The following is a 26,060-nucleotide window of genomic DNA, read 5'->3' as shown; positions in this document are numbered from 1 at the left end:
TATCAGTTCAATATGGTAATAAATGATGTACAATCTTCCTACAGATTTTCTTACAGACCTGTAGAGGTTCGACAAATTTAGTCATCCACAGGAGGTTGGCTAAATTTATAGACAACAGCTGAGCATGGTTGGAGTTGAGTTTTTGAAGCTGTTAGGCTAAATTTTTTTATTTTAAGTATGCCAACTCACTTTTTAGCCAAGGGTTTTAGATGGTTGGAGATGCTCTAACTGGTTTATGAGATCTTAATTAACATCAGCACAGTGAACTACAGACGAATCAAATCCAATTTTTTGTGGAAATAAATGCAATTAATTTGTTGAGTTTATTTCCTTCAAAAGGAAAACAATGAAATATGATTTGAATTAGTAGCATGAACAAACATGCCAGTAAAGAGATTTTTCCAAAATCGTTTCACCATTTATAATCTAAATAATTTAGACTCAGAACATCACTTTATAAAATACTTCAACTGGCTATATTGGTTGGCTATAATTTAAAAATAATATGTTATTAATATTTTAAATTGTTAAAATAGAATATATCAGTTCAATATGGTAATAAATGATGTACAATCTTCCTACAGATTTTCTTACAGACCTGTAGAGGTTCGACAAATTTAGTCATCCACAGGAGGTTGGCTAAATTTATAGACAACAGCTGAGCATGGTTGGAGTTGAGTTTTTGAAGCTGTTAGGCTAAATTTTTTTATTTTAAGTATGCCAACTCACTTTTTAGCCAAGGGTTTTAGATGGTTGGAGATGCTCTAACTGGTTTATGAGATCTTAATTGACATCAGCACAGTGAACTACAGACGAATCAAATCCAATTTTTTGTGGAAATAAATGCAATTAATTTGTTGAGTTTATTTCCTTCAAAAGGAAAACAATGAAATATGATTTGAATTAGTAGCATGAACAAACATGCCAGTAAAGAGATTTTTCCAAAATCGTTTCACCATTTATAATCTAAATAATTTAGACTCAGAACATCACTTTATAAAATACTTACTTTTCACCAGTGTTTTAAAAAACGGGAATAAGACTTATCGATAAAGTCACGAAACAAGAATTAATCGGAGATTAATTGAATTGATCGGGAATTAATCAGGTTGATCGAGAATTAATCAGAGATTACATCAGTTTGTCAAGATACAGAACATGAATTAATCGTGATTAATCACCGACTTTTAGAACCGTGGTTTTCACAAATAAACCACCAAGTTTAGTAAAGAACACATAACAAACCACTTAGTTTAGAAAAGAACACATGAACATGTACTTTTTCCTCAATATAAATACTTCCCCTAAATGGTACTCTTAAATAATTAATATCAAAATATAGCATGTAGATGCCCCCCCCCCCCCCCCCCCCCCCCGCAAAATATATCCTTAATTTAGTAATACAAGTTGAACCGAGCCTATCTAGAGCTGTAATTCGAGCCGAGCCGGGCGAGTTTCGAGCCGAGCCTAATTCGAGCCAACTTTAATCGAGCCGAGCCGAGTGCCCGAACTAGACTCGGTTAATTTCACGAGTCGAGTCGAGCCGGCTCGTTTAGCTAAACGAGCCGGTTTTAACGAGCCGAGCGAGCCAGCTCGTATAATTTTACACTTAATCGAGCCCAAACCTCTACCCGAACTCGGCTCGTTTAATTTCACGAGTCGAGTCGAGCCGGCTCATTTAATTAAACGAGCCGAAACCTTTACCCGAACTCGGCTCGCTTAACGAGTCGAGCCGAGCCGAGCCCACTTAAACGAGTTCGAGCCGGGCGAGCTCGCGAGCCGCCCGACTCGAATTACAGCTCTAAGCCTATCATAAGTTATTCTTGTTCAATCATGCTATACAGTATACACTTTTTAAAACACAAGTCTGCCCATGACGGCACATTCACATCTGACAAATATATGTACGTGTCGATTGCAACCATTTTACCAATTTAAATGTAATATCTGAAAAACAATCCACTATAATATTAGATTAACAATCAGAAAGCATTCAACACAATTATGAGTATTCATCTAAGAGAAGTAAAAAATTACAGGGTCCCTACATATCTAATACATATTCAAGTAAAACCTTGACTGCAACCACAAGGCATATGTTGTGAGATATAACCACACTCACCACCCAAAAGCATAAACCGTAGCTGCAACACCTCTTTCTTCAAAGCCAAAGGCTGCATTACACAACATTCTAATAGATTGGCAGCGCAGAAATTTTCCCCAGCCTTCTATATAGTACAATCACATTTACAAAGATACTGGACTTGCAGAAGGTCTAATTCGTGAGGGCATTTGCTTGTATCCTTGTAATTGGGCTCCATTGTAATTTTTTGGAGTGATAGACATTTTATTCAAGGAATTGTCAAATTCATCTATAGCTAGATCATCCTCAAAACTCATGGCTATTCTATCATCATCTCTGCTATCATTCTCAATATCTTCATCAGTGCTACCCTCACTTTGATCACCATCTTCATCTTCATCTTCGTCGTCATCCTCATAAGTCGTTCTCACCATTGACCAAAATATGAAGTTTGGCCGTATGAATCTTCACAATTTAAAAATAAGTTAATTTTTGGGCGATCATAAAAGCTCAAGCAAGCCACACAAAAAAAAGACCATGGGCTCAGCATGTATTTAAAGGCTCTTATAAAATATAGTTCCACAAATTATTTTATTTTTTTCAGAACAAAAATTTCGCGTTTAATTTTTATTCAGAAACAAAATTTTTGAAAAATAAGTTAAACAACTATACTACTCTATTGAAGCCTTAAAATGCATGCCAAATAATGCAAAAAAAAAAAAAAAACTATACAGAAATAAGTGGGACAGAGGAAGTATAGCTTATGTTTCAAAAAATACTTGTGCCAAGTAGAATTTATGAATGGGGAGTCTGAGAGTCTTGGTCCAAATTTTGCAATGACTTAAGCTATTACTATACCAGAGGAGAAAAATTGCCAACACTACCTGTTAGCTGTGTTTGAAAATGGGAAAAGGCAAATCGGCTAGAGAAACAGATTCAACTGCTTCCCATTCCAAAACCATAGCACATAATAGAACATTAAATTTGTATCCCACCCTTGCAGTAAAGTGCTCATAGAACACATTATACACCAAAGTAATCTAGCTGTGACCAAGCAGTTTATTAAGGTAAAAAAAACACAAGCCCGCATAAGGTAGAACCACATATAATTGGAAGATGTTAACAGCTACTGAACATAGAATGGACCAACATGTGTTATGATATATACACACAGACATCCATACTTCACTACTTTTCGGATACCATCATATCGGTCTTCATGCTAAATTTAATGGCAAAAACGTTTAAATTTATTTTTTTTTACCAGGAGTGTCAATAAGTTTGATCTGATTTCAGTCCTTGCCTTAGGACTGATAAGATACAGTACTCGATCAGAGGCCGTAACAAAAAAAAACTGTTATTAGCAAAGATAAGAGCAAGAACCTGTCGGAATTTTGTAACAGATATGGATCAAAGGGAAAGAACATGTCAAGTCTTTCTAAACCACCAAAGTCAGCAGAGACTTCTGATTCCAGCACCCCATATAAATGGAAATCTTCTGAGACGCTAAATAGCTGAGCTGCTCTGGCCTGCTGCAAAAATTCGTGCACTATTGATGGCAAGCATACCTGTTGCAGAGACAATAAAGCAAAAGTGTGAGAAAACAAATGCTTTTAACTTTCTCAATAAACAGAGAAGGGAATAACAAATAAAGAAATGTAAATGTATCATACTGGAATATTAAAATGCAAAAATATAACTGAGAATTGGAAACCACATCTAGCATAATGAAGGTTGTTTAGCAATGAGCGAGTCACAGCATTAGGTGACTCTCAAAGCCCACACTATGTAACATGCCAATATATATTTATATCTATCATTATATGTAATTAATTAATATTCATTGATTATCAATCATTAAATAATTTATTATATTTAACTTGATATCTTTAGTTATTAACATTTTTACATGCAAATTAATAGTGATCAACAAATATTCTACTCATGATCCACACTGCTAATTGTCAGATTTAGTCATTATTAATGATATTTAATTACTATGATACAAAGTAAGACCGATTATCTGGCAAAAAAAAGAAAGTAAGACCGATTAAATTGACTTTTGTTACCCATTTGAGGATGATAACTTTTTTTTCTTCTTTGCCTTCTGTTTTTAACCAATTTACAGTTGTGTACCTTGGTAAAATGCCATAGGCAGCAAGGACACAACAAAAGCTTTATGGGCATTGCCATACAAAGACCTTAACAAGCACTGACATTATTATAAGATCTACAGACAAAATATATCATAAGCACAGTAGGCTGTGCGTGTTCCTTTTTTTAATTTTTTTTGGAGGGGAGGGGGGGATTACCTTTAAAGGGTTCAATGAGTGCTTCAAAATTGCTTGTATAGGCAAAAGAGAGAGCTGTGATTCAATACGAGGAACACCCAGCACTGATCTCATACGGAAACAAAGAATATACATAATAGCCTGCAAAAGACAGAAGGAAACCGAAGTGAGATGTATTGTCAGTAAAATTATGAAATTTTTTATTTCTTATATTTAACAGAAAGATACATTTTTATTGTAAAATTTCTCGAATTTCTTAAGCAGACGTAATACACAGGTACAATATTTCTGCCATAAAAAAAACTGGGTTTACAAAGATTGGAACCAAAAACCTTCATACTATTCCTTGATGCCTGATGCCTCTGCCACTTAGCATTATCAGTAAAATTATGAACATTTAGTTACATGATTTCAACGGAAAGATACAATATTTGTCGAATTTCTTAAGAAAATGTTATATATAGGTAAAATACTTTTTCCTATTAGGAGAACTGAGCCACAAATGAAGACTGGAACCAACCACCTTAATCTAATTCCTCAAGGCCTCTGCCATTTGGCGCCCTCCCCAAAGCCCCCCAAAAAATAATTAATTAAGTACTAGCTTTTTCTTGCAAGGAATTTTCATTCTATTCAGAGCCAAAACAAAGCAATAAACATTACGTGCAAAGATACTTGCCACAATGAGCAGCACATATGGACCACCAGCAGTTTCTTTAACATCAAAGGGCGATCCCATAGCAACTAATAGATAAAACTCTACAATGGGTAAACACCTACTTTCATGCAATCTATTTTTTAATAGCTCTAGGTTATTCACATTAGAAAGTATAAAGTCCTCACATATACATAGAAAATCCTAAAATGATGTAATTTTCACTATATAGCTAGGGTACCAATCTAATTTGTTTTATTTTGTCAACTGATATATTGCCATACCTGAATTCCAGAGTAGAAGACTCTATGAGCTTTGGGATTAGTTTCACCATTATGGCCTTTGCAGTAAGTGAAACACCAATCTACCAGACTGAAATAACACAAGTTCCGTTATTAATTATAATCTGTAGTGGACCGGAAGAAAGTGGGTTTTCCAAAAAAAGCAACAAGATGAACTACAGATAAAATTAAATGCTTAACTATTATAAGCATAAGGCATTCTTTATAGAAAATTAAAATTCCCCGGCAACATATTCATCTTTCAAAATGTTACCAACATGTCTTTATACCCATGTTCCAAAACGTCTCTTAGCAACCAATCATTCAAACAAGCATCCCCACCCCCTTTCACATTTAATAATATAATGCCACGTGCATCTGTGTTATAGCTATTAGTATAAATTAAAATCAAGTGGGATCACCCGAGTCTTAGACAAAACCTCCATATTGTATCATAATAAAGAGAAAAGTGGAAATATGTAATCAGGTTTCAGACACGTGCAGTGCAACTTCTCTACACAGTGATATCTATAGCATGAAATAAGCAAAATGAAATTATTCCAATTGCAAACTAACTTAATTTTCCAATCACAAGTTACCTTGGTCTCTTCTATCAAGAATATATCAAGCAAAACACATACCATGGCAGGCTTTATCTTGTCCAGAGTTCCCTTGCCTCTACTACTTCATGCATTTAAATATTATTTTCAGTAATAATTTAATATGATTTAAGTGTAACTGCATTACATCGCTGAAGCTTCATCATTGAGGTCTTTCAAGGATGTTACGAGGTGGTGAGCTTGTAACGTGTTAAGAAACCATCAAACTTTTGTCTACTACATTTTCTGCTAGTGTGTTCCTAAAGCTGCTGTTATAGCACTTAACATGTGTGTGTCTGTGTGTGTGTTAAATTTTACACAATATTATGAAATATTATGTGCAACTCTTATATAGCAACTATATATACCTATCCTACTGTAAAAGAAAAAATTGGGAATACAGGAAGCCAAATGCAAACCTTTCCAGTACGGAGACTACAAATGACGCTGACATGAAATTTGCACGAGACAGGTAACTTGCAAGGTAAGAAACAGCTCCCATTCTGCAAAGAAATACAGATTAATAACCAGATAAGATGCAACTTCCAAATCATGTACCAGTTTATTGCCTAGAAAATCAGGTTCTGAGAACTAATCCCTGATGTTGGCCTTAAGCTATTACGGAAACATCCCGGACAAGTGATTCAAATATAATAAATTTGATTATATTTAAAAAGACAGATTTAAGTATAAAAAGTAGGGTATATTTATAAATTTTTCTTAATTACAATTTTTTAAAAATAAAAATTACATACATACTAAGATACTTATACATTTTTTGGTCTCTATGATAGAAAAAATGTCCCAACAAGCCTCATACCTAGCTCCGTCTATAAAATTATACTCCCTCTGTCCCATTTAATTGTATACGTTTCTTTTCAACTGTTCGACACGCATTTCAATGCTCTTATAAAACATAGTTCCGTAACTTATTTTTGAGATTTTCTTTTTCTGAATAAAAATATAACATCCAAACTTTAATTCAGAAAAAGAAAATTTTAAAAATAAATTACACAACTACACTTTACAGGAGCATTAAAGTCCGTGCCGCGTCCCCGTCCCCCAATGTATACTACTCAGGGGGACGGAGGGAGTAATCAATATTTGGACAAAAATTAATACGCTAAACGGTAAACACTCATATTGCATGACCATTGAAAACCTCATAAATAACTCATTTCAACTTACAATTATTTTCCAAGGATACATATATAAGAAGGCTATTTCCTAAGAAATTTTATTCACAATGAGTATTAAAGTTTATTCTCCTGGCACAAACGCTAGAATTGGCTTCCAACTTACCTCCATTCCAAGACATACATGCTGTTTTTATAAATATCGAGAAGCATGTTCGCAAATCTTTCACCATAGTTCACAGGATCTAGCGAGCAGGCATAAAACATCACGAACTACAAATACATGCAAATTCAGTTAGGGAAAGTATTGTAATGCAGAAGCATCAAAATCAACTCAGAAAATATTTGTTCGAAGGAGGAAAATGTAAAAGATAATTTTACCTGGGAAAACTTTGACTTGTATGCATGCAACACGGTACTCTGGAATGAGAGTAGTAATACTTCAAATACCTACAAACAGAGCAATTAGTATACTTATCCACACAATTTAGCAATTTTTAACCACCTAAAAATAAATTACTGTTGAGGGCAGTTCTGCACATGACAGTACCTGATCCAGACGACCGCTTGCATGACATGTTTTAAGGTGTTCAAATATGAATACCATCAAAAGATCCAAGTGCTCAGCAACTTCATTACCCGAAAGAGTCTTCTGAATAGATGAGTCTCTGGAAATCTGGAACAAAATTTGCATCAACAAATCAGACCATCTCCAAAGGACCAAAAACACAAACCAAAATAAATAAAATTATACAATACTTTGGTGTTACGGTGTATAATTACATCTCCGAAACCAACTTAAACAACAATAGTAAGCAACATGCGCCTAGCATCCAAGGATCACACGTAAATTACATGTTTGTTTCTCCCTCAGTAACCATGAATTTCATGCATCTGCCTAAATCAGTTTGATGGAAAAAAGTGTTGGCCCAAGCCAATTCTAACATGATACACAGGGATTAATTAATATCACAAATTTGTCCATTTTAAATTTATAAACCCCATTTCCTTTTAGAAATCTATTCACGGTTAATACCCAAGTCCCCACTACTCGTAAGTCGTAATAGCTTTGACTAGCACAATAACGGAAACAGGCACTTCCAAAAATAAAGTAACTTCATTTTTTATTTGTCAGAACAAGGTATATTGTTGCCAAAAGAACATTATGTCCACCCAGCCACCCGAGTTAACATATATGCTCACTAACAGAACAATAACAAATAATTATAAGTAAAGATGTGACAGATAGTGATATGCCTTAATATCATACACTTCACACATCGGGCTGCATGAGTTCTATACTTCTATAATTTCATGCAAAATAAATGTGTAAGAAAGTGAACACAGTACCTTCTCTTTGCTTATTTCAGCCTCCGAAGACATCTCCTGTTCTTCCAATTCCATCTCAAACATTCCTTTATTTGAATCATCAGCTATGAGTTCGTCCCATCCAATTTCGACCTACAAATGAAGCCAGCCATATATACAATATTTAATATTTAATCTATATATGATGGTTAATTTTCAACCAGTATTTTTAAAAAAGCTTCTAGAAAACTCACGTCCAGTTCTACAATCCTGTTCATCACTTCCACAAGCATAGTTCTACCAACAAGGTCTCCCATAGCACCACCATCCAATCTTAGCATATTCTCCACATACATAACCGACAACTACAATAAAAAACCGACTGATTATTATCATGATGATTGTCTCCGTAAAAACTTAAATAGTTAAATATACACACTTAAAAATGACTCATGTATGTTTATACTTTTTACCAAATTTTTTTTGGTAAAATTGATCATGACTTGTAAATATGTAAAGATGGATTATTTTTTATTTTGCTAACTAATGACGGAAAAATTTAATAAAAATAATCCCATTTACACAGACTGCATATGAAGAATGATGAGGAGAAGCATAAGTTTTTATAACTATGAAACCTAAAATGTTTTCTTAAATTTCAGTTTATTAGAAGAATGCGAGCGATATTCATATTTTAGGGTCAAGTGGTACACAACACTTTCAAGTACCTCACAACATCCACAATTAAGATACAAGCTAATAAATTCTATCGACCCTAAAACTAAACTATAAGGTGGGGTGCCGGTAACTCTAGGCGCAACAGAGAAGCCAAGTACATCAAGTGAAAGTTGAGTAGAGAGGTATCATACACGATATTGGCAAGAAAAGTATCACTTTTCGAATGTTGTACTTGATGGAACATAATGGCATGGACTTGTAGTCACCTGCGAATAAACACAACATAGGCACTTCTAGGACCCTTCCCAGCTACCGGATCACTCCAGTGCTTCAGATCACGGACCCTGCCACAATTGCAGCAGAGCCGTTTAATGAACAGGGGTGCTAAGTGAAGTTCTGAGCTACCACTGATGCAGCGGCAAGGACCCAAACTTCCTTCAGAGCTGTATCCAAGTTTGTTTTTTGAAATTAACGTAAGAACTCGACCAAAGAATATTAAGATATGCTCCTAGGAGGTAGCACACTTTTAGATCGTCAAAAAATTATTTTGGCATCATGCTTCATGTAATGCTTACACGTGTCTAAAAAGTACTACGCATCAAAGATTTATCTGTTAAGGTAGACTATAACAAAGATCTTGATACAGCCACGAAGGAACTTGAATCAAAAGGGCAATCTTATTGGTGTCAATATTGGTCCTGAGTCTCCTGACCTCTCCTCTAATCATTTTAATACTTATCTAAAAAGTAGAGTCAAGAATATAGATACTAGAGTTCTAGTAATTAATTAATTTATTATGAGCTATCTACAGAGATGACAGATGAGCATAATAAAATGTACTTGCTGCCTAAGTTTAGGTCACAAAGTAGAAAGCAGACAAACTTTACTTACAATCCAAGGTTGCTTTGAGGATTTGTGAGGCATTCTCTCCTTAATAACTTTTTCCAATCTCAGAGGTGCAAGGGGAACCAAATCAGCAATTTCCTTTAGGGCAGCATGCACACGACAAAGAACTTGCTCCTTTTTTGCAAGACCTCGTGGCTGCTGCAATAGCCTAAGGAAAGATAGAGGCGGCACAAAATTTCTTACAAGCATATCCAAGCATAGATGGAGGTATTTTCCACTCACTGCAGCCTACAATGTGTTCAAAGTACAATCAGATATCGACAAAAAAAATTGTAATCGTTACTGTGCTGCAAGTCAGTAAAAGTACATACCAATGCAACTACCAACTCAACTAACACATCCATCACATCTGGACCGTAGTTCCACAAGCTCATTCCACTTATCTGAATGGAACACACTTTCTTTAACGATCAAAAACAAAAATCCTCACAAAAAAATGGAACAAGAAATGAGCAGATATATTTAGCACTATAACTTACAGATGAAAGAAGCATTTGGTGGTGATCAGAATCTATGTAAGAAACTGCTCCAGAAAGGGCCTTTAAACTTGTCTTTTAAACACATAAAACAATATTAGCAAAGCCTTTACACAGGTGATGACAAGACATAAAGTTTACAAATCTGGTGCATATACTTATTGAAGTATTCAACCTACCACAAGCATGGCCACCTCATCTGGTGTGAGGCGTTCAGTATGGTGCAGAACTCCAAGCAAGTCGTGATAACTGTCGGATTGACCCTGAAAATTTAATCATTACTATTAGTTACTTGCCGCGTCATTCTAGTATAGTCAAATATTACATCTGTCAACAATCATGTATGACCTTGAAGTTGTAAAATACTGTTTAACAAAAAAAATAGAACTCTATCGTGGCACTGCTAGTAGTAACTTTTCCATAATTACTTCACACATGGACAAACATGTTGTATGTTACAGAAACACTGTCAAAGTGGAAAGACCATTCTGAAACCCACAAAGCCAGAGTTATGTTTTATTATACAAAAATATTTTACTGTTTGAGGGTAGTACATGCAAAAATTGTTATTTGCAACTTTTACAAAAAATATTAACACTTTATCACACTTGTACAATTCAACAAATTAAAACTAATCCGACCAGTAATATTATCACTTCATCACACTTGTACAATTCAACAAATTAAAACTAATCCTACCAGTAATAATATCACTTTATCACACTTGTACAACTCAACAAATTAAAACTAATCACAGATAGGGTTAAAGAGAATACCAAGCTTGCGGATTTAAGAGCATCCCGAACATGATAAGAAACTTCCAAATCAGTAAAATTAACATCTTCCGTCTCCACTTGATGACCTTCAGCTAGTTGTACACCCATTATATTATATATGTGTATACAGATACAACCTGGGGAATAAATCAATGATATTGTAATCGATTAATCGACCTAATTAAGTATACAAAACATCGCTAATAAACAAGTGAATAGCATAATCGAAGAGATTAACTTACAGATTTGAGTTGAATCTACGGAAGAGAGGTAAAGATGTATGCGTTGTTGTTCTTGTGTGTCTCTCCCCGCGAGAACAACTGAGGCGCTCCTAACCAAGAGGCGAGGCTTAAAAGTTTGCTGCTAAACCCTAACTCAATATCCGACCCGACTTTTAACCCTGGTTAAGTTTCTGTACTCTGACTTTTCTGTCCGTTTTATTTCATGCCTGTGGGCTGTGTGTGTATATGTAAGCAATTCAATAGTTTTTTTTAATAAAAGCAATCCAATAGTTATTTGTAATGAAATTAAAATTGTAAGTTACTTATCATCTGTCCATTTGATACAGATTTTTTTCAATAATCTGAAGGTATATTAAAATGAATATAAAATTTATTTTTAATTTTTTTTCTTTTTATTAATATTTATATTGAATATTAATTTGAAAAAAATTAAAGCAAATTATGAAACTATAACTTAACAGAGTACTGAAATATGTTCCGGAGAAAGTAATTTATAAATAATATTTTTATAATATAATTTTTTATTTGAATAAATAGAATAAAAATAAAAAATAAAAAAAAATTCAAATTGATTATATATATATATATATATATTAATAAAAATAAAATTGATTCTTCAAATTGATGATATCTATGTATAATCACAAAATTAAATAAATTATTCATAATACGACTCCGACTCCTGTTACATATCTATTTTGGAGATAAAAGAATTATGATATTTAAATAGGTTTTCAGATTTTTTTGCTATGTAGTTTAAAATTATAAGTAAATATCTCAAAATTTTAGAATTTAAATTAAATACACTCAAATTTGCAAAATTCTAGAAAATATGAACCATACAAATCCAACACCATAATTAAGCATAAATAATTCTTTTTGGAAAACCCTGCTAAGTGCTAACTTCCAAACTTATTTTACCACAAACAAACAGCTCTGAATTTACTTATTTATATTTGCAAGCACAAACAGCTCTGAATATTAAGCAAACCATCAAAAGCCCACAAACAGCGGTAAACATATTACATTACAATATACACATATAGCATAGCAAGCTGAGTCTTATAATTTCTTATTGTTATCGCAAACACCACAATAGGCTTTTATAGCACATTCCAGCTTTCGATTTTCCTCCTTGTCATAAAATGCAAGAAACTTCAGATGATCAAATGCTTCATACTGCAAAGGATGCGCCTCATCTACTAGCTCTTCCGGTGTTTCAATCATCCCTTCCATAAATGAAAATTGTGCTATCGAATATCTTGCTTCCTTTCCATAATTCATTGTCACTCTATGGTATGGAGAGTACATCCTGTTATTGCTCCATGCCTTAAACACGAGTGCAAAACAAAGTCACTGTCACATCATCATTCGGTAGACCATATGGTAAATATTTTGGGAACTTTGCATTTCGTAAAAATAACTTAAAAACGTATTATGTTGTAGGCAACATGAATGTATTACCATTGCTGCTTCGCCTGCCATGACTATGAAGGATGAAGGGGAGAGCTCAACTGAAAACCACTCCCCGTCTTTTGCTTTTATCTCCAAGCCATTCACTTGATTCTGATGAAGTATGGTTACAAAATCCTTGTCCGTGTGAGAAACAAAGCCCATGTTACTCTGGTTCTTCTCTGGTGTTTTATATTTCATGGCTCGACAGAGGTAAGTAGCGGATTTGAGATGAGAATCATGGTACTTCTCTACGCCATAGCTTTCAAATATCATTCGGACAACCATTTGCTCCATTTCTGCTACTAGCTTCGTGTAGGATAGCAGAGTTTTGCTTCAAAACCGCGCCAAAAACAAATGAGTTAGTTACTGTTGTATTGAGTATATAATCAAAAACAAGAGATTGAAATTCATGTGTATGAAATCTAACTGTACCTGAAATCTTCATTTCCCTCGGGCCACATTACATCTGTGAAACTCTGGATTCCTTGAGGAGTGTTGGAAAAATCTATGCCAAGGCTCTCGTAGAGAGGAATGAAAGGTATTTGACCTACATAACCATACAATGGTTTGGTAGACTTGTTCTGTACTTTGGTTTCAGTCGGAAGATCAAACAAATCTTTTAATGCATCAAAAACTGCAGTGTCCAGCTCTGTCGAAACTGTGTCAAACACTCCAACGAAACAGCCATAATCTTCCAAGGCACTTGTAACATTTTTGCATTTCATGATCCAACTAGATTCAGTGGAGTTTGGTGTAGTGTTTTTAAGTTGATCTGTGAAGTCAATGATTGGAAGCTTGTGGTGGCTTGTGGTTAAGGAGCCCATTATGAATTTGTTTTTCTTGTAATGCCAGAAATGAGATGCAGCTTGTATATTTATAGTGAATGAATTCAATAAATGATAATCTGTAGCTATAGAAAGATTGTCCCAGAAGATTTGATGCAATCAAATTTGTTTGTTTCTTTGACTACATATAATCACATGATTTGTTTGATTTTAAGGGTCTAGAGGTATGTTAATTGTATTTTTATGCAATGAGAAAGATACAGCCTGAATAATTGCTCTGGTCCCCTTCAATGATCAGAGTTTAAAACTCAAGTAATGACTGATTATACACATAATGATGCATTACCATCCAAGATGATGGTCCCTGCAAAGGCATCAATGGTCCCTGCTGAGGCAGCAGTTTAATGTCAATTTCTACGAGGTCTCCTTCATTGTGATGGCTGATATAATTATATGGGTATGTTTGACTTAACTTAAAAAAATTATTCAGTACTTATTGGTAATGAAAAAGTGATTATGTATATAATGATTATGTAAAATTTGCTCAAGTGCAAGATGTATTCCAATGTAAGTAGGTACGGATGGCATTTACCCCGCCCCGCTCGATCCCGACCCGATCGGGTCGGGGATTCGGGGGCGGGACGGGGATCGGGGAAAGGTTTATAAAAAATTCGGGGATCGGGGCGGGGTCGGGGATTGGTGTCTCACCGCCCCGATTCCCGACCCCGATTATATATATATATATATATATATATATATATATATATATATATATATATATATATATGGTATAGTTCAGCGGGTAACTAGTAACTTAGTAACTTTTAATCTGGACCGTAGAATATATGCATGTATGCTGGAAGCCTGTAACTGCAAACCTAATTCTCACGCACGTTGCATGTATAAACGTTAAGTAAGCACATGTATAAACGTTAAACGTTAAGTACTTAGTCACGTAGTTTTTTTTTTATCATGGTTTTATATTTCATAATCTTAATTTTTTTTATTTTTTTATATTATATTTTTTGTGATGCATATTTTCAGTTTCTGAGTGTGTATTATACTACCTATATTAAAAATACATAAAGAATTGTATTGAAAAAAAAATACCTAACATGCTAAAAAAATTATACATAAATAAAAACAGAAAATGGGAGAAAAAAAACTGTATTAGAAATACAGGACATTGTATTTGTTATTTTTTTACGTTTTTCTTATTTTTTAATATTTTAAACAAAAGTGGTGCTCGTTTATTTTAAATTTGTATATCTGAAAAACTTATGTTCTGTATTTTAAATAATTTTAAAGACACTATTTTAAAAATTATGTTTATAAAATATATAAAAATATGTTATCTATTTAATAAAATTACAACATATTTATATAACAAAACATAAAACATAATAAATTACAAATTATGAATAAACATTTGAGAAAAATACAGTATAAGAAAGTACAGGACACTATATTAGTTGTATTGTGCATATTTTTTATTCTTTAATTTTTATTTTGAATATATTTATTTCATACTTGTGTACAGAACTTGTAGTACCTGTTTACAGAACTTTAGGTTTGAAGACAAAATACAGGATAAAAAAATACAGGACATTGTATTGGTTTTTCTTATAAAATATCAAATATATAACAAAATACATGACAAAAAAATACAGGACATTGTTTTGATTTTTTTTATAAAATACCAAATATATAACAAAATACAGGACAAAAAAATACAGGACATTGTATTGATTTTTTTTGTTCTTAATTTTTATACAAAAATGGTACACATTTATTCTTATTTCTTATATTTAATATGTAAATTTTAAAATTAAAAAAATTATGTTCTTTGTTTTTTAGCCTTAACTACTTTATTTAAAAAATTATATTCACAATATAAATATAAATATTTTTTTTATTTAAAATACTTACAAATTAATTTATATAACCAAATAAAAAATGTGAAATATTATAAATCAGAAAATAAACATGTCATGGAAATGTAAAAGTATAAAATAATACAGGACAATGTATTTGTGGTATTCGGTATTTTTTTATTCTTCTTCTTTTTTTATTTTTTATAAATACGTGTCTACAGAACTTGTGATAAGTGTTTACAGAACTTTTTTTTTTTTTTTTGACAAAGTTTACAGAACTTATTAGTTTTGAAGACAAGCACGTGTGTTCCCGTTTTAAGTGTTTCAACGCCGTGTCTTTTTTGGCTGATGCATCCGTCTTTGGCGCCGTGTCTTTTTTAACCGTTAGAAGAGTTACTAGGTTACTTTTTAGTTGGATCCTCAAGGAGAAGCCCCCTATATATATATATATATATATATATATATATATATATATATATATATATATATATATATATATGTGAAATAATATATTTATATATATTATATTAAATATATTATTAGAAATAGATGAACTTTATAATATAATTAAAAGTAAAAAATAATCTTTATTTTTATTGATTGATTATAAATATATTGTAGTATAATATATTTTATTATTTAAATTGTTGTTTATTTATATTAGAAATCAATTTTAATATGATTTGATGTTGAAAATATAAGATAATATTAATTTTATTATTATATTAGGAGTTAGTGGTTTGTTTTTTAACTAGAAAGTATATTATATATTATAAAATTATTATTTTTTTATTAAAAAATAAAATTCCCCGAAACCCTGCGGGGATCCCCGTTCTCCGTTCGGGACGGGGATCGGAGAGGAAAATAATCCCCGTTCGGGGTTCGGGGCGGGGTCGAATAGAGGTATTGAATTCGGGGATCGGGGGTCGGGGATAGCACTCCCCGCCCCCGAAGTGGCCCCGTGCCCATCCCTGTAAGTAGGTATGATGGTTGATTATATATTAAAAATAGATAATAATAATAATAATAATAATAATAATAATAATAATAATAATAATAATAATAATATATTATTATTATTATTTCAGATTGCTATGAATGGAATAGTGATTTTGTAAAGGTGGAGTGGATGTTGATTGCTTGATAGATTGACTCCAATAATTACAGAGCTCAACATATATGAAACTTTAAAACAGGAATATTGTACATCTTTCAGTTTTGTACAAAAAGAGAGGCAAACAAAAGCTAATTAGCTAAATATGTAGTCCAAACTATTTGATGATCTATAAAGGAAACAAATAACCTCTTCTTCCTAGATGAAAAATCATGATACCATACAGTCCTAAATAATGTCTGACAGGATAATTCGTCGACTGGGGATGAAATGCTGCTCTCTGAAGCTCGTTACCGCCTTTGGAAGTTGAATGATTTAATGGAATAGGCAAATGTGTATGCAAAAAGAACGGTAAAGCCAGCTACGGCAGCCCCAGCTACCCATACGTTGTGGTGTTCAAATCCAAAATAGTCCTCGACAAACTTTTTAACAGTTACTTTTACATCAGAAAGTGTCTTGTCGTCTCTATCTCCGAACTGTGATGCTATCAATCCGTACAAGGTCCAAGCAACTGGACATACCCATGAATACCATCTCCACCAGACCGGCATTTTCTGCGTTCACAGATTAAATAGAAAAAGGGTTTGCTTATACATTACATACATTTTCATGCTTCTCTAGAGTGTATATACATGCTGAAGAGTATCAAAGAACTTACAGGCCGAGGGATAATAAATCCTGAAAAGACGTTCCATAATGCAAAAAATGCAGCAGCAATGATTGCAGCAATGTCGGCATTGGGAGTCACCGCGACAGTCATCATTCCAAAAAGAGTGAAGTATAGCAGGGTGAAGAACGTGAAGAATACATACCAAAAGAATTTCACTACTGTCCAATCGAATCCGATCATTGCATAAACGATAATACTATACACTCCAGCTTGTGCAAGAACATATGGTATTTCTACCAATACCTTTCAAGAGAAAAGAACAGCGACTTGTTTAACACATATGGTACAGATAAGACAACTCAATTTATCTGGGAAGGTCAGAGCCAGCTGTTACCTGTGCAAATGCATATGGCAAGGCCGAGTACATTCCTGCTGCTCTTTCTCTATAAAAGACCGTTCGTTCAACATCCACCACTGGCTGCACTGACGAAGCATTTTGGACCCCTAAGAAGAGGCAAGCGGCATACATTGAACCCATAGCATTGAAGAGATCCTGTCGTGATCGCCTGGAGGATACATTCACATTAATTAATAGATGGAGATATATACAGACTAAACCAGTTCAGGAATTTGTGTAGCGGGTAAATTCATGTTTCTAACTTACAGTTTGGAACCAAGATCCCAGAACATTGAGCCAAGCATCACTGCTATAGCAGTAGCAAAGAGGAAACGAACAGCAGTATAAGATGTGTTTCGCCAGTATGAGCATCTTTGTTTCCATAGGCAAGCCATGCATTGGGTGATGAAAGATTGCGAGTATTGAGAGGGGAAATAGAGATCCTTTGCACCTGGACGAGGTGAACTATTTTCTTGAATGAGCGCCTTGTTTCTCCTGTTTATGTCACATGGAAGTTGAACACTTTATTAGGAAATTTTATAATTTTAGTGAAAAAACTATGCTCTGTAATTAGAGTTGTCCATACTAATTGCAATGATATTTTGCTAAACACCCTTGCCTGTAAAGATCTGAATTATGGTAGACATCGGTGAAATCAACTCCTAGAACCATTTCTTGCGCAGAAGAAGTAACTTCCAACATCCACGTTGCTGGATTATATCCATCTTTTATTTTATTTACTCCATTGATGCCCTGTTTGGAAGAAAAATCTAATTTTAGAACATGTTTTGAATATAGGAACTAATAATCATAGAGGTTTTTCTTTCATCTGCATCTCACCTCAAAGTACTTGATTAGTTCACAAGAATGACGACCAACTGGTCCCACATATATTTCTTGCCCTCCGCGTTTCATTAGGAAAAGCTGCATTCCGGGTTTAATAATTTTAGTAACTATTTAAAGCCTGCACCAAAATATAATGTTAGCTCAATGTAGTCCACAACATTTTTACCTCATCAAAAGCTTCAAAAATGTCTATGCTAGGCTGATGAATGGTGCAAACAACTGTTCTTCCTGTGTCCACAGTATTCCTCACTGTTCTCATCACAATTGCAGCAGCTCGTGCATCTAAACCTGAAGTAGGCTCATCCATGAATATTATGGAGGGGTTTGCCACCAGCTCAACTGCAATTGTCAGACGCTTTCGCTGTTCAGTTGAGAGCCCATTTACGCCTGGCAACCCGACTAATCCCGCCTTCATTGTGTTCAATTCAACAAGTTCTAGGACCTCATCAACAAACATCTGTAGAAGTAATGAGCATAAAGCAGGTTATCTCCTGTAATGATATTAACGCTGCCAGTCATCAGGAGTTAAGATATAACAACTCTCTTACATAGCAAAAGAAATGTTTCTCTGCATTGTTTTAACTTCTTTAAAATATTAAGTGCTTCTGTCCCACTAAATGTGTGTTCAAATATGGGAAGATTATCAATTTCCTACCTTTCTGGTTGTTGAATCAACTTCTGAAGGCAACCGCAACCAAGCTGAGTATATTAGTGACTCATAGACAGTAACATGAGGTGAGTGGATATCATTCTGCTCACAATATCCAGCTATCCGTGCAAAAGTTTCCTGCTTCTTTGGAAAACCGGATATTGTAATGTTACCCTCAATGTAACCGCCAGTTTTTCGACCTGCAAGCACATCCATCAAAGTAGTTTTACCAGCACCACTGACACCCATTAGAGCAGTGAGAACACCTGGCCTAAACGCTCCACTCACACCCTTCAGAAGCAACAATTTATCTTCAACAACGCCTTGCTCTTTCATTTCCTTGAGTGATTCATATAGTAAAAGACATAATTAGTAATCAGATTAATTGATGAAAACAATATGCTCAGTTTATTCTCGACATAGCCCAACCATTCTGAGCATTTTTCTTACCGGTGGCATGTCAACGGAGTACATAACCTCATCAAATGTTATGGAATGTGGTTCAAAGGGAAGAATCATCCCTTTTTTCTTGTTCTCATTGGCCTCTGCACTGGTTCCTGTTACATATAAAAATCAAGACAACAATTAAATTTGAGATGGTTAGCTTTAGAGACCTATAATGTAACATATAAACATCTCTCGTATAAGAGCTACCTCCTCGGGATGCCAACTCAATGGCTTCTGCAGAATCTTTGTCTGGTATAACAGCTTGAGGCTTCCCCAGAGCTGCAAAAAGATGGTAGAATATTATATTATTTATCAACTGTATAGATATATGGAACGGGACATTGTATAATTACTTACGGTCAAGATACGTAAGTGCTATTGCGACTGCAAAGTTGAGAAGCAAAACGAAGCCAATCAATGCCCCAACACCAATCCAATACCAGTAAGCATATGGGAAGAAACCTCGCGACTTTAAAATTGCAACTCCTATGGTCTCAGATCCATCTTCAACTAGCTGTTCCATGAAAATAATTTAAAGCTTCAGCCTATTTTCAAAGATGACTCAATAGCTAAGTGCTGGAACAAACAGAAGCTACACATATAAGCTTACTTTGTGCCATTGATGCCCAAGGAATTCATTAACAGCAATTGCGTTCATCCCATACATCATGGGTGATGAATAATAACCCCATAACCACCACTTTGCTACGTCGTCTGTCATACCGTACAGAAGCAAAAGCATCAGTCGATGAGTATAAATGAAGTAATTAGTTTCCAGTATAAATTTGAGAATCATACCTCGTGCTAATACAAAGCCACCTAATGCAAAAAGTACAAGCAACGCGAAACCTCCAAATGTGAACGCAAGAATCATGTTCCTTCCCAGTGCTGCCATAAGTCGAAATAGTGCAGAAGCCATCTGGTTGATGAGTAGAAGTACTATGTACTGCTTAACAAACCTGCGGTTTATAATAATTTAGTCTTTCGTCATATGTGGCAAAAGTATCTGAACGGGAACAAGTATTTAGCCAGTCACTATAACAATATTTTTCTTTAAACTCCTCACCTTCCAACATTTGGATCAAATCCAATAACATAATATGTGAGGACAACCCAAACAGCAACTTCTATAAATGTGATGGGGATCTTGATGATCCACACTGGAAGAGAATATGACCATGTTGGATAGAAGAGAAGATCCCTTTGCTTGTAAAAGACTGGAAGCTTCGCTATTGTCATTGCAAGCTCTGCTAATCCATTAAACATAAGCATAACCACACCAAAAAATAGGGCGCCCATATATATCCCTCCATCAGTGACCGAATTTTGGTGCAACTCAGTTCTTAGGAACAGTGTCATGGTAATAATGGCCATTGTTGTAAGCTACAAAAAGATCGGAAATTAGTATTAGAGATCATGTGTAAGTTAATAGCAAACATTTTAAGCTTATGGACATTGATACGCACTTGGAACACTTTGAATACGTATACGAATGAGTTCCTCTTCATAAGCAAAATCTCCCTCGCAGTAACAGCTTTCAAGAGTTCTGTCTTACCAACTCCATACTTATCAGTTGTCAAAGCAGCTGGATGACTTTTGTTCTTGTCATATGGTGTTGCAAGATCTTCTCCTAATCGACGCCCAACATGGAATGATTGGTAAGCCTCAGAGAATTCTATGGCTGTGATAAATCTGTACGGCTCGTCTTTGCGTAGCCAATACTGTTTCTGATCTTTCTTTGATGTAACCTACAAGCATAGTTTATTTTATATCAACATGATAGATTTCTAATTTACAAAGCTCATTCATATATTCTAATATTAGATATACGGTTGAATCTTGAAAGTAGAGTAGCTGACTTACCTCTTGCAGGAAGTCTGCCACACCTTTTCTTTCTGGACATTTGAAGCCCATGGATTCGAAAAACTCCAGTACATTTTCACGAGGACCTTGATACACAATCTGGCCATCAGATATGAGAATAATATCATCAAACAAATCATATGTTTCAGGGGCGGGCTGCAGGAGGGAAATGAGAGCAGTTCCTTGGAGAATGTGGACGCTGTGGCGGAGTGCTTTCACGATTTGATAAGTGGTAGAACTGTCCAAACCAGTGGATATCTCATCCATAAAAAGTGCCTTTGATGGTCCAACCAACATCTCACCTGTATAAACCAATTTCTCTATAACACGTAACAAAAGCATGTATATAACTTCAATGTCAGAGAGGAAACTTCATTACCTGTCGTAACACGCTTTCTTTGTCCTCCAGATATTCCCCTAATCATTTGGTCTCCAACCATAGTGTCAGCACACACGTCAAGTCCCAAAACCTGCAACGAATTAGTAAAGACAAGATTATTATATCTTGGCTATCTTACTGTATTGTGATTATAAACAGAAAGTCTGGGTTTTAGTTTAAATACCTTCAAAACATAATCTGTGACAACACTGGCCTCTTGACCTTCCGTTGCAGCAGCCTGAATCATGGGATAACAATGAGTGCCAATGAAAATAGTTATCCTCGTGTCATTTTATAGAGCCCATTATTCTACTATATTAAGATATTCACATATAACTTACATCTTGACCGATCTTCCTATCCATATAGTTAGGTTTCACATAAAACGCAGAACTAATATACCTGCATCCTCTTTCACAAAATTTTAAACTGTTTGAAATTTTTCCGTCTTTTCAAGAAGTATTAGGGGATTTAATTTATATGCCTAAAGTTTTCTCCTCTAAAGGAAAAGGGAAAAATCAGTCATAAACATTAAATGCTTTTGATCTAAGAACAATTCTATATAGCCATAAAAGCCACCAGTTTCATCTATACATCTATACCTAATTTATCTTAAATAAATATCTTCAAAAGTGTAAAACACAACACTCTGTAAACAACTTTTATCCATGGGTTTACCTTCATGTAGATATCGACATCAGGATCTGGTTTGATGTTTGCATCTTTCTCTCTTCTTGACAGTTCTGCCAACATTTCTGGAAAGGTTTGGCAACATTATGATTCAAAGAGCTTAACAATCTTTAAACGCAAATGTAATAAACCACGTTATAAATCTATCAGAAACTAATTACAAGACCCGTGGTCTAGTATCAACTAACCATAGCGTGATCCAACCCCCTGGCATCTTGCAGAAAATGCCAAAGTTTCTCTGACAGTCATTTCTCCTATATGGAGATCATGTTGGCTGATATAGGCAGCCGTTCTCTTAGGCACAAATTCAGTCATTTCGTGGCCATTGTAAGTCACCCTTCCAGAAAACTAGTTAAAAAAAAAAATTCATCCCTCAAATCAGAAATTATTCATGATAGCAGAAAGAAACATGTAAAAAGTACAAGTGCGAAAATTCATTGAAGAAATGTAAGTTTCAAGGAAACTCACTTTTAAGGTAGGATCAAGCTTCCCAGCCAAAGCCAGCAATAATGTGGTCTTTCCGGAACTTGGCGGACCTAGAAGCAATGTCATCCTGCAGGCATCACAAGCATATCAATATGAATGATAGAAACCTACGTACAGATTTTGGAAGCAAAACAGTATGAAGGGATCTTATATCAGTTCACAACTTCACTTAAAACTCCTAATCATTTACCTGCAAGGCCTGAGGATTCCGCTAACATCATCAAGTATAGTTAACCGCTGCTTTCTGTTTGGTAGTAAATGAAGAGTATCCAACAACCCCTTCAACAGAAACACAAACATATCAATCCAAAGAACCTATGACAGTATGACTACTGGTAATGCAAACCAAGATTAAAAAAAAAAAAAAACACATCAGAATTTATGCATACAAAAAGATAAAGTCTACTTGAAGTCAATATCATACAAGTCCTTACCTCCACTATACTAATATTGAAGTTGAGAAAAGAAGGCAAAGCCCTGCTTCCAACATGAGCTTCTGCATCAATTTTCAAATTCTCAAATCTCACTTCTATGAGTGGCAAATCAATTCCAACCCTGACCAAAAACAAAATTCACAAAATCCAAGATCTTAATAACCAAATTCATAGAATCTAAATCAAAATCTAAAATTCACCAAGAACCCTCAATCATACATACACATAAACACACAAATAAATACCTGTCAACTCGATCCCTGAGCTTCAACAAGAACTTCTCATTATCTTCTTCAGCAACATTAACAAGCCTCTCCAGAATCTTCTTCCTCTCTTCAGTTCCAAGATTATCAATATCAATCTCACTGGCCCCAGCCCCTTGAGAACCAAGAAGCAAGCCTTTTCTCAACCTATCAAAAGTAGGCAGCTTCTCAAGAGAAGCCCACTTCAAAGCCTCTTCATCATCTTCATCTCTTGCAGACTTTGAAAACACTTCCATCCCACTGCTCCTCCATATTGCAGAACTGCTTGATCTCAAACTCCCTGCTCTCTCTCTAGTACTCCTGCTGTTCCTGCTGTTCCTCACACTGTTACTCAAGTTGTAAAGATTACTACCGTCCATGTTGAACTAACTAGAAACACAATACTATGTACTATGTTATCAAGAACTCAAAACCCCAGTTCTTGAAATAAAGATTTGGGTTCAAGAACTTCTAAACTGAAGCATGAGTCTTCTCCATGTTGACCCTTTGAAACATCAATGAAGATAGTGCAAGGTGGTTTTTAAGGTAATCAATTTATTCCACGAATTCCACTATTTAATACAAGTAAAATGCGTATATATGTCACTTTCATGTTCTAATGTTCCACTGTCGTATTTTGGAATCTTTTAATTATTGTTCAATTTTTAAGTAAGTTGATTTTTAACTTAATCTCTGAGACAGATCATTTTAAATAAAAAAAGACTCATAATATGGGGCCCTTTAGCTTAATTTAAGATTTATTGTTTAAAATAAAAGAGAGATTATAAGTGACAAATAAATTTCATTCATAAGTTATTAAAGTGTTTGTATAATTTTACCTGTAAGTTAATTGAGCGCTTCGTAACTTAAATTTATAAATTAAAAAAACAAATTATTAAAATATAAGAAATTTTATTAAAAATAAGAATTTATTAAATATTAATAATTGAGAACTTTATAACAAAATTAAAATTATCAGAAAAGTTAGCTTCCAATTTCATGAAACGGGTACGTAAAAGGTAAAACAAACTTCAAGTGCTAAAAAAAGTCTAAACGTACTTGATAAAAGCTCCGTCAAACAGCCCTATAATAAATTATTCTAGAACGTATCTGAAAAATTACCGTTGCGCCCATTTTATTAACAATAAAAAAAATTATTGATTACAAGTTTTAACTTTTAATCATGATTATAATTTTTATTAGTAGTTTGAGTAAATTTGTCACTTTGTATAATAAATCAGAATAAATGAGTGATGCTACTGCTGGAGTAGAAGTATTGACTAAACAAAATGAGATAGGTATGTTCTGGCTGTTTGGCGCAAGTGGGGCAGTAGTTTAACCGAAGCCAACCAAATTTGACCGTTGAAACCATTTTAGAATATGGCTGCTGCCAATTTCATTTTTTGTGTTGGCGCATGACATAATAATAATTAAATAAATGTAGCAGGTGATGCACATTTCTTATCTGTATTTTTGTTTTCAACGACTTTTTAAAAATATTTCAAATATTTATACTCTCCAGTCCATCACTTGTGCGGGGACTACTGTCTCAGAACTAGGGCTGGCAATTTCGGGTTTCGGGTCGGGTTCGGGTCGGGTTGATAGTCGCGGGTCAAAAAATTTACCCAACCCGAATCCGACCCGAAAGTTTAATGGGTCAGAATACCCAACCCGAACCCGACCCGCACTACCCGCGGGTAACCCGAACCCGACCCGAAAATTAATATTTATTAATAAAAATATTATTTAAATAATAAATAAATAATATTTTAATCCAAATAAATTAATATTTATTAAATTAAATAATTTTATATTAAATTTAACTAATAAATTTTATAAAAATAATAAAAATAAATATAATATTTATATTATATATTAATTTTCGGGTAATTTCGGGTCAATTTCGGGTAACCCGAATTCAACCCGAAAATGACCCGTTTTTTCTGGGTTGATTTTGGGTCAACCCGAATTCGATCCGAACCCGAAAAACCCCGACCCGAATTCGTATTTTGCGGGTCGAATTCGTGTCGGGTTGTCGGGTCGGGTCCAATATTGCCACCCCTACTCAGAACCAAGTCTCCATCTTTTGACATCATTATTCTTCTAGTAGTTTTTGACGTCGCTTGCACTCTATATATTCGACTTTGCGATTATCATTTAAAATTACGGCGAAAGTTTGAATTTCAAACTAGTCCACTATTTTCTTCATGTTTATCTTCGTAAGCTTTGAAAATATGAATTCGGCCTGTGATGATATTTTAATATTTTAGTATTGTATACTTTAATATTGTTTTGACGTCCTTTTTTTCTTTGCTCAAGCACGTATGTATCCACTATCCAGTATCCCCACACTACCTAGCT

General features: G+C 34.3%; 3 protein-coding genes across 3 annotated transcripts; all 3 read right to left on the bottom strand.

The window, feature by feature from the left end:
* Positions 1-1,948: 1,948 nt before the first annotated feature.
* Positions 1,949-11,625, bottom strand: LOC108209082 (RNA polymerase I-specific transcription initiation factor rrn3). The gene is made up of 16 exons (XM_017379814.2): positions 11,429-11,625; positions 11,187-11,323; positions 10,590-10,673; positions 10,414-10,485; positions 10,246-10,317; positions 9,920-10,162; positions 8,605-8,715; positions 8,393-8,503; positions 7,593-7,718; positions 7,424-7,492; positions 7,209-7,315; positions 6,326-6,409; positions 5,311-5,398; positions 4,396-4,515; positions 3,467-3,651; positions 1,949-2,548 (listed from the first exon to the last, which is right to left on the bottom strand). Exons 2-16 carry the CDS (start codon positions 11,292-11,294, stop codon positions 2,248-2,250), a joined length of 1,881 nt encoding a protein of 626 aa, XP_017235303.1. The 5' UTR covers positions 11,295-11,323; positions 11,429-11,625; the 3' UTR covers positions 1,949-2,247.
* Positions 11,626-12,268: 643 nt separating this feature from the next.
* LOC108208345 (probable 2-oxoglutarate-dependent dioxygenase AOP1) lies at positions 12,269-13,750 on the bottom strand. Its single transcript, XM_017378873.2, has 3 exons — positions 13,316-13,750; positions 12,893-13,214; positions 12,269-12,757 (listed from the first exon to the last, which is right to left on the bottom strand). Exons 1-3 carry the CDS (start codon positions 13,705-13,707, stop codon positions 12,491-12,493), a joined length of 981 nt encoding a protein of 326 aa, XP_017234362.1. The 5' UTR covers positions 13,708-13,750; the 3' UTR covers positions 12,269-12,490.
* A 2,940-nt stretch (positions 13,751-16,690) lies between these two features.
* Positions 16,691-24,267, bottom strand: LOC108208823 (pleiotropic drug resistance protein 1). The gene is made up of 24 exons (XM_017379380.2): positions 23,703-24,267; positions 23,458-23,578; positions 23,214-23,302; positions 23,006-23,090; positions 22,726-22,885; positions 22,526-22,602; positions 22,032-22,085; positions 21,848-21,938; positions 21,469-21,770; positions 21,072-21,353; positions 20,672-20,988; positions 20,404-20,564; positions 20,216-20,319; positions 19,963-20,119; positions 19,813-19,884; positions 19,609-19,715; positions 19,165-19,497; positions 18,676-18,966; positions 18,504-18,587; positions 18,283-18,416; positions 17,931-18,158; positions 17,661-17,832; positions 17,315-17,569; positions 16,691-17,210 (listed from the first exon to the last, which is right to left on the bottom strand). The coding sequence occupies exons 1-24, from the start codon at positions 24,077-24,079 to the stop codon at positions 16,947-16,949; spliced, it is 4,317 nt and encodes a 1,438-aa protein (XP_017234869.1). The 5' UTR covers positions 24,080-24,267; the 3' UTR covers positions 16,691-16,946.
* Between the last annotated feature and the right edge of the window lie 1,793 nt (positions 24,268-26,060).

The sequence above is a fragment of the Daucus carota genome, chromosome 2, assembly GCF_001625215.2.
Source record: "Daucus carota subsp. sativus chromosome 2, DH1 v3.0, whole genome shotgun sequence".
In the NCBI taxonomy this organism is placed as follows: domain Eukaryota; kingdom Viridiplantae; phylum Streptophyta; class Magnoliopsida; order Apiales; family Apiaceae; genus Daucus; species Daucus carota.
The sequence above is the reverse complement of the archived record's forward strand: the minus strand, read 5'-3'. Positions and strand labels throughout refer to the sequence as shown.

What these genes read in the sequence shown, in the direction of transcription:
- LOC108208345 (XM_017378873.2), bottom strand. Translation starts at nt 13,707, where the DNA reads ATGGGCTCCTTAACCACAAGCCACCACAAGCTTCCAATCATTGACTTC. An exon ending in GAGGGAAATGAAGATTTCAG is followed by an intron (nt 13,215 to 13,315) that starts GTACAGTTAGAT and finishes GCGGTTTTGAAG; the next exon opens with CAAAACTCTGCTATCCTACA. An exon ending in TGGCAGGCGAAGCAGCAATG is followed by an intron (nt 12,758 to 12,892) that starts GTAATACATTCA and finishes CTCGTGTTTAAG; the next exon opens with GCATGGAGCAATAACAGGAT.
- LOC108209082 (XM_017379814.2), bottom strand. Translation starts at nt 11,294, where the DNA reads ATGGGTGTACAACTAGCTGAAGGTCATCAAGTGGAGACGGAAGATGTT. An exon ending in ATGAGGTGGCCATGCTTGTG is followed by an intron (nt 10,486 to 10,589) that starts GTAGGTTGAATA and finishes TGTGTTTAAAAG; the next exon opens with ACAAGTTTAAAGGCCCTTTC. An exon ending in CCTCAAAGCAACCTTGGATT is followed by an intron (nt 8,716 to 9,919) that starts GTAAGTAAAGTT and finishes TTTTTATTGTAG; the next exon opens with TTGTCGGTTATGTATGTGGA.
- LOC108208823 (XM_017379380.2), bottom strand. Translation starts at nt 24,079, where the DNA reads ATGGACGGTAGTAATCTTTACAACTTGAGTAACAGTGTGAGGAACAGC. An exon ending in TTTGATCCAAATGTTGGAAG is followed by an intron (nt 20,565 to 20,671) that starts GTGAGGAGTTTA and finishes TATAAACCGCAG; the next exon opens with GTTTGTTAAGCAGTACATAG. An exon ending in TTTTTGAAGCTTTTGATGAG is followed by an intron (nt 18,588 to 18,675) that starts GTAAAAATGTTG and finishes CCCGGAATGCAG; the next exon opens with CTTTTCCTAATGAAACGCGG.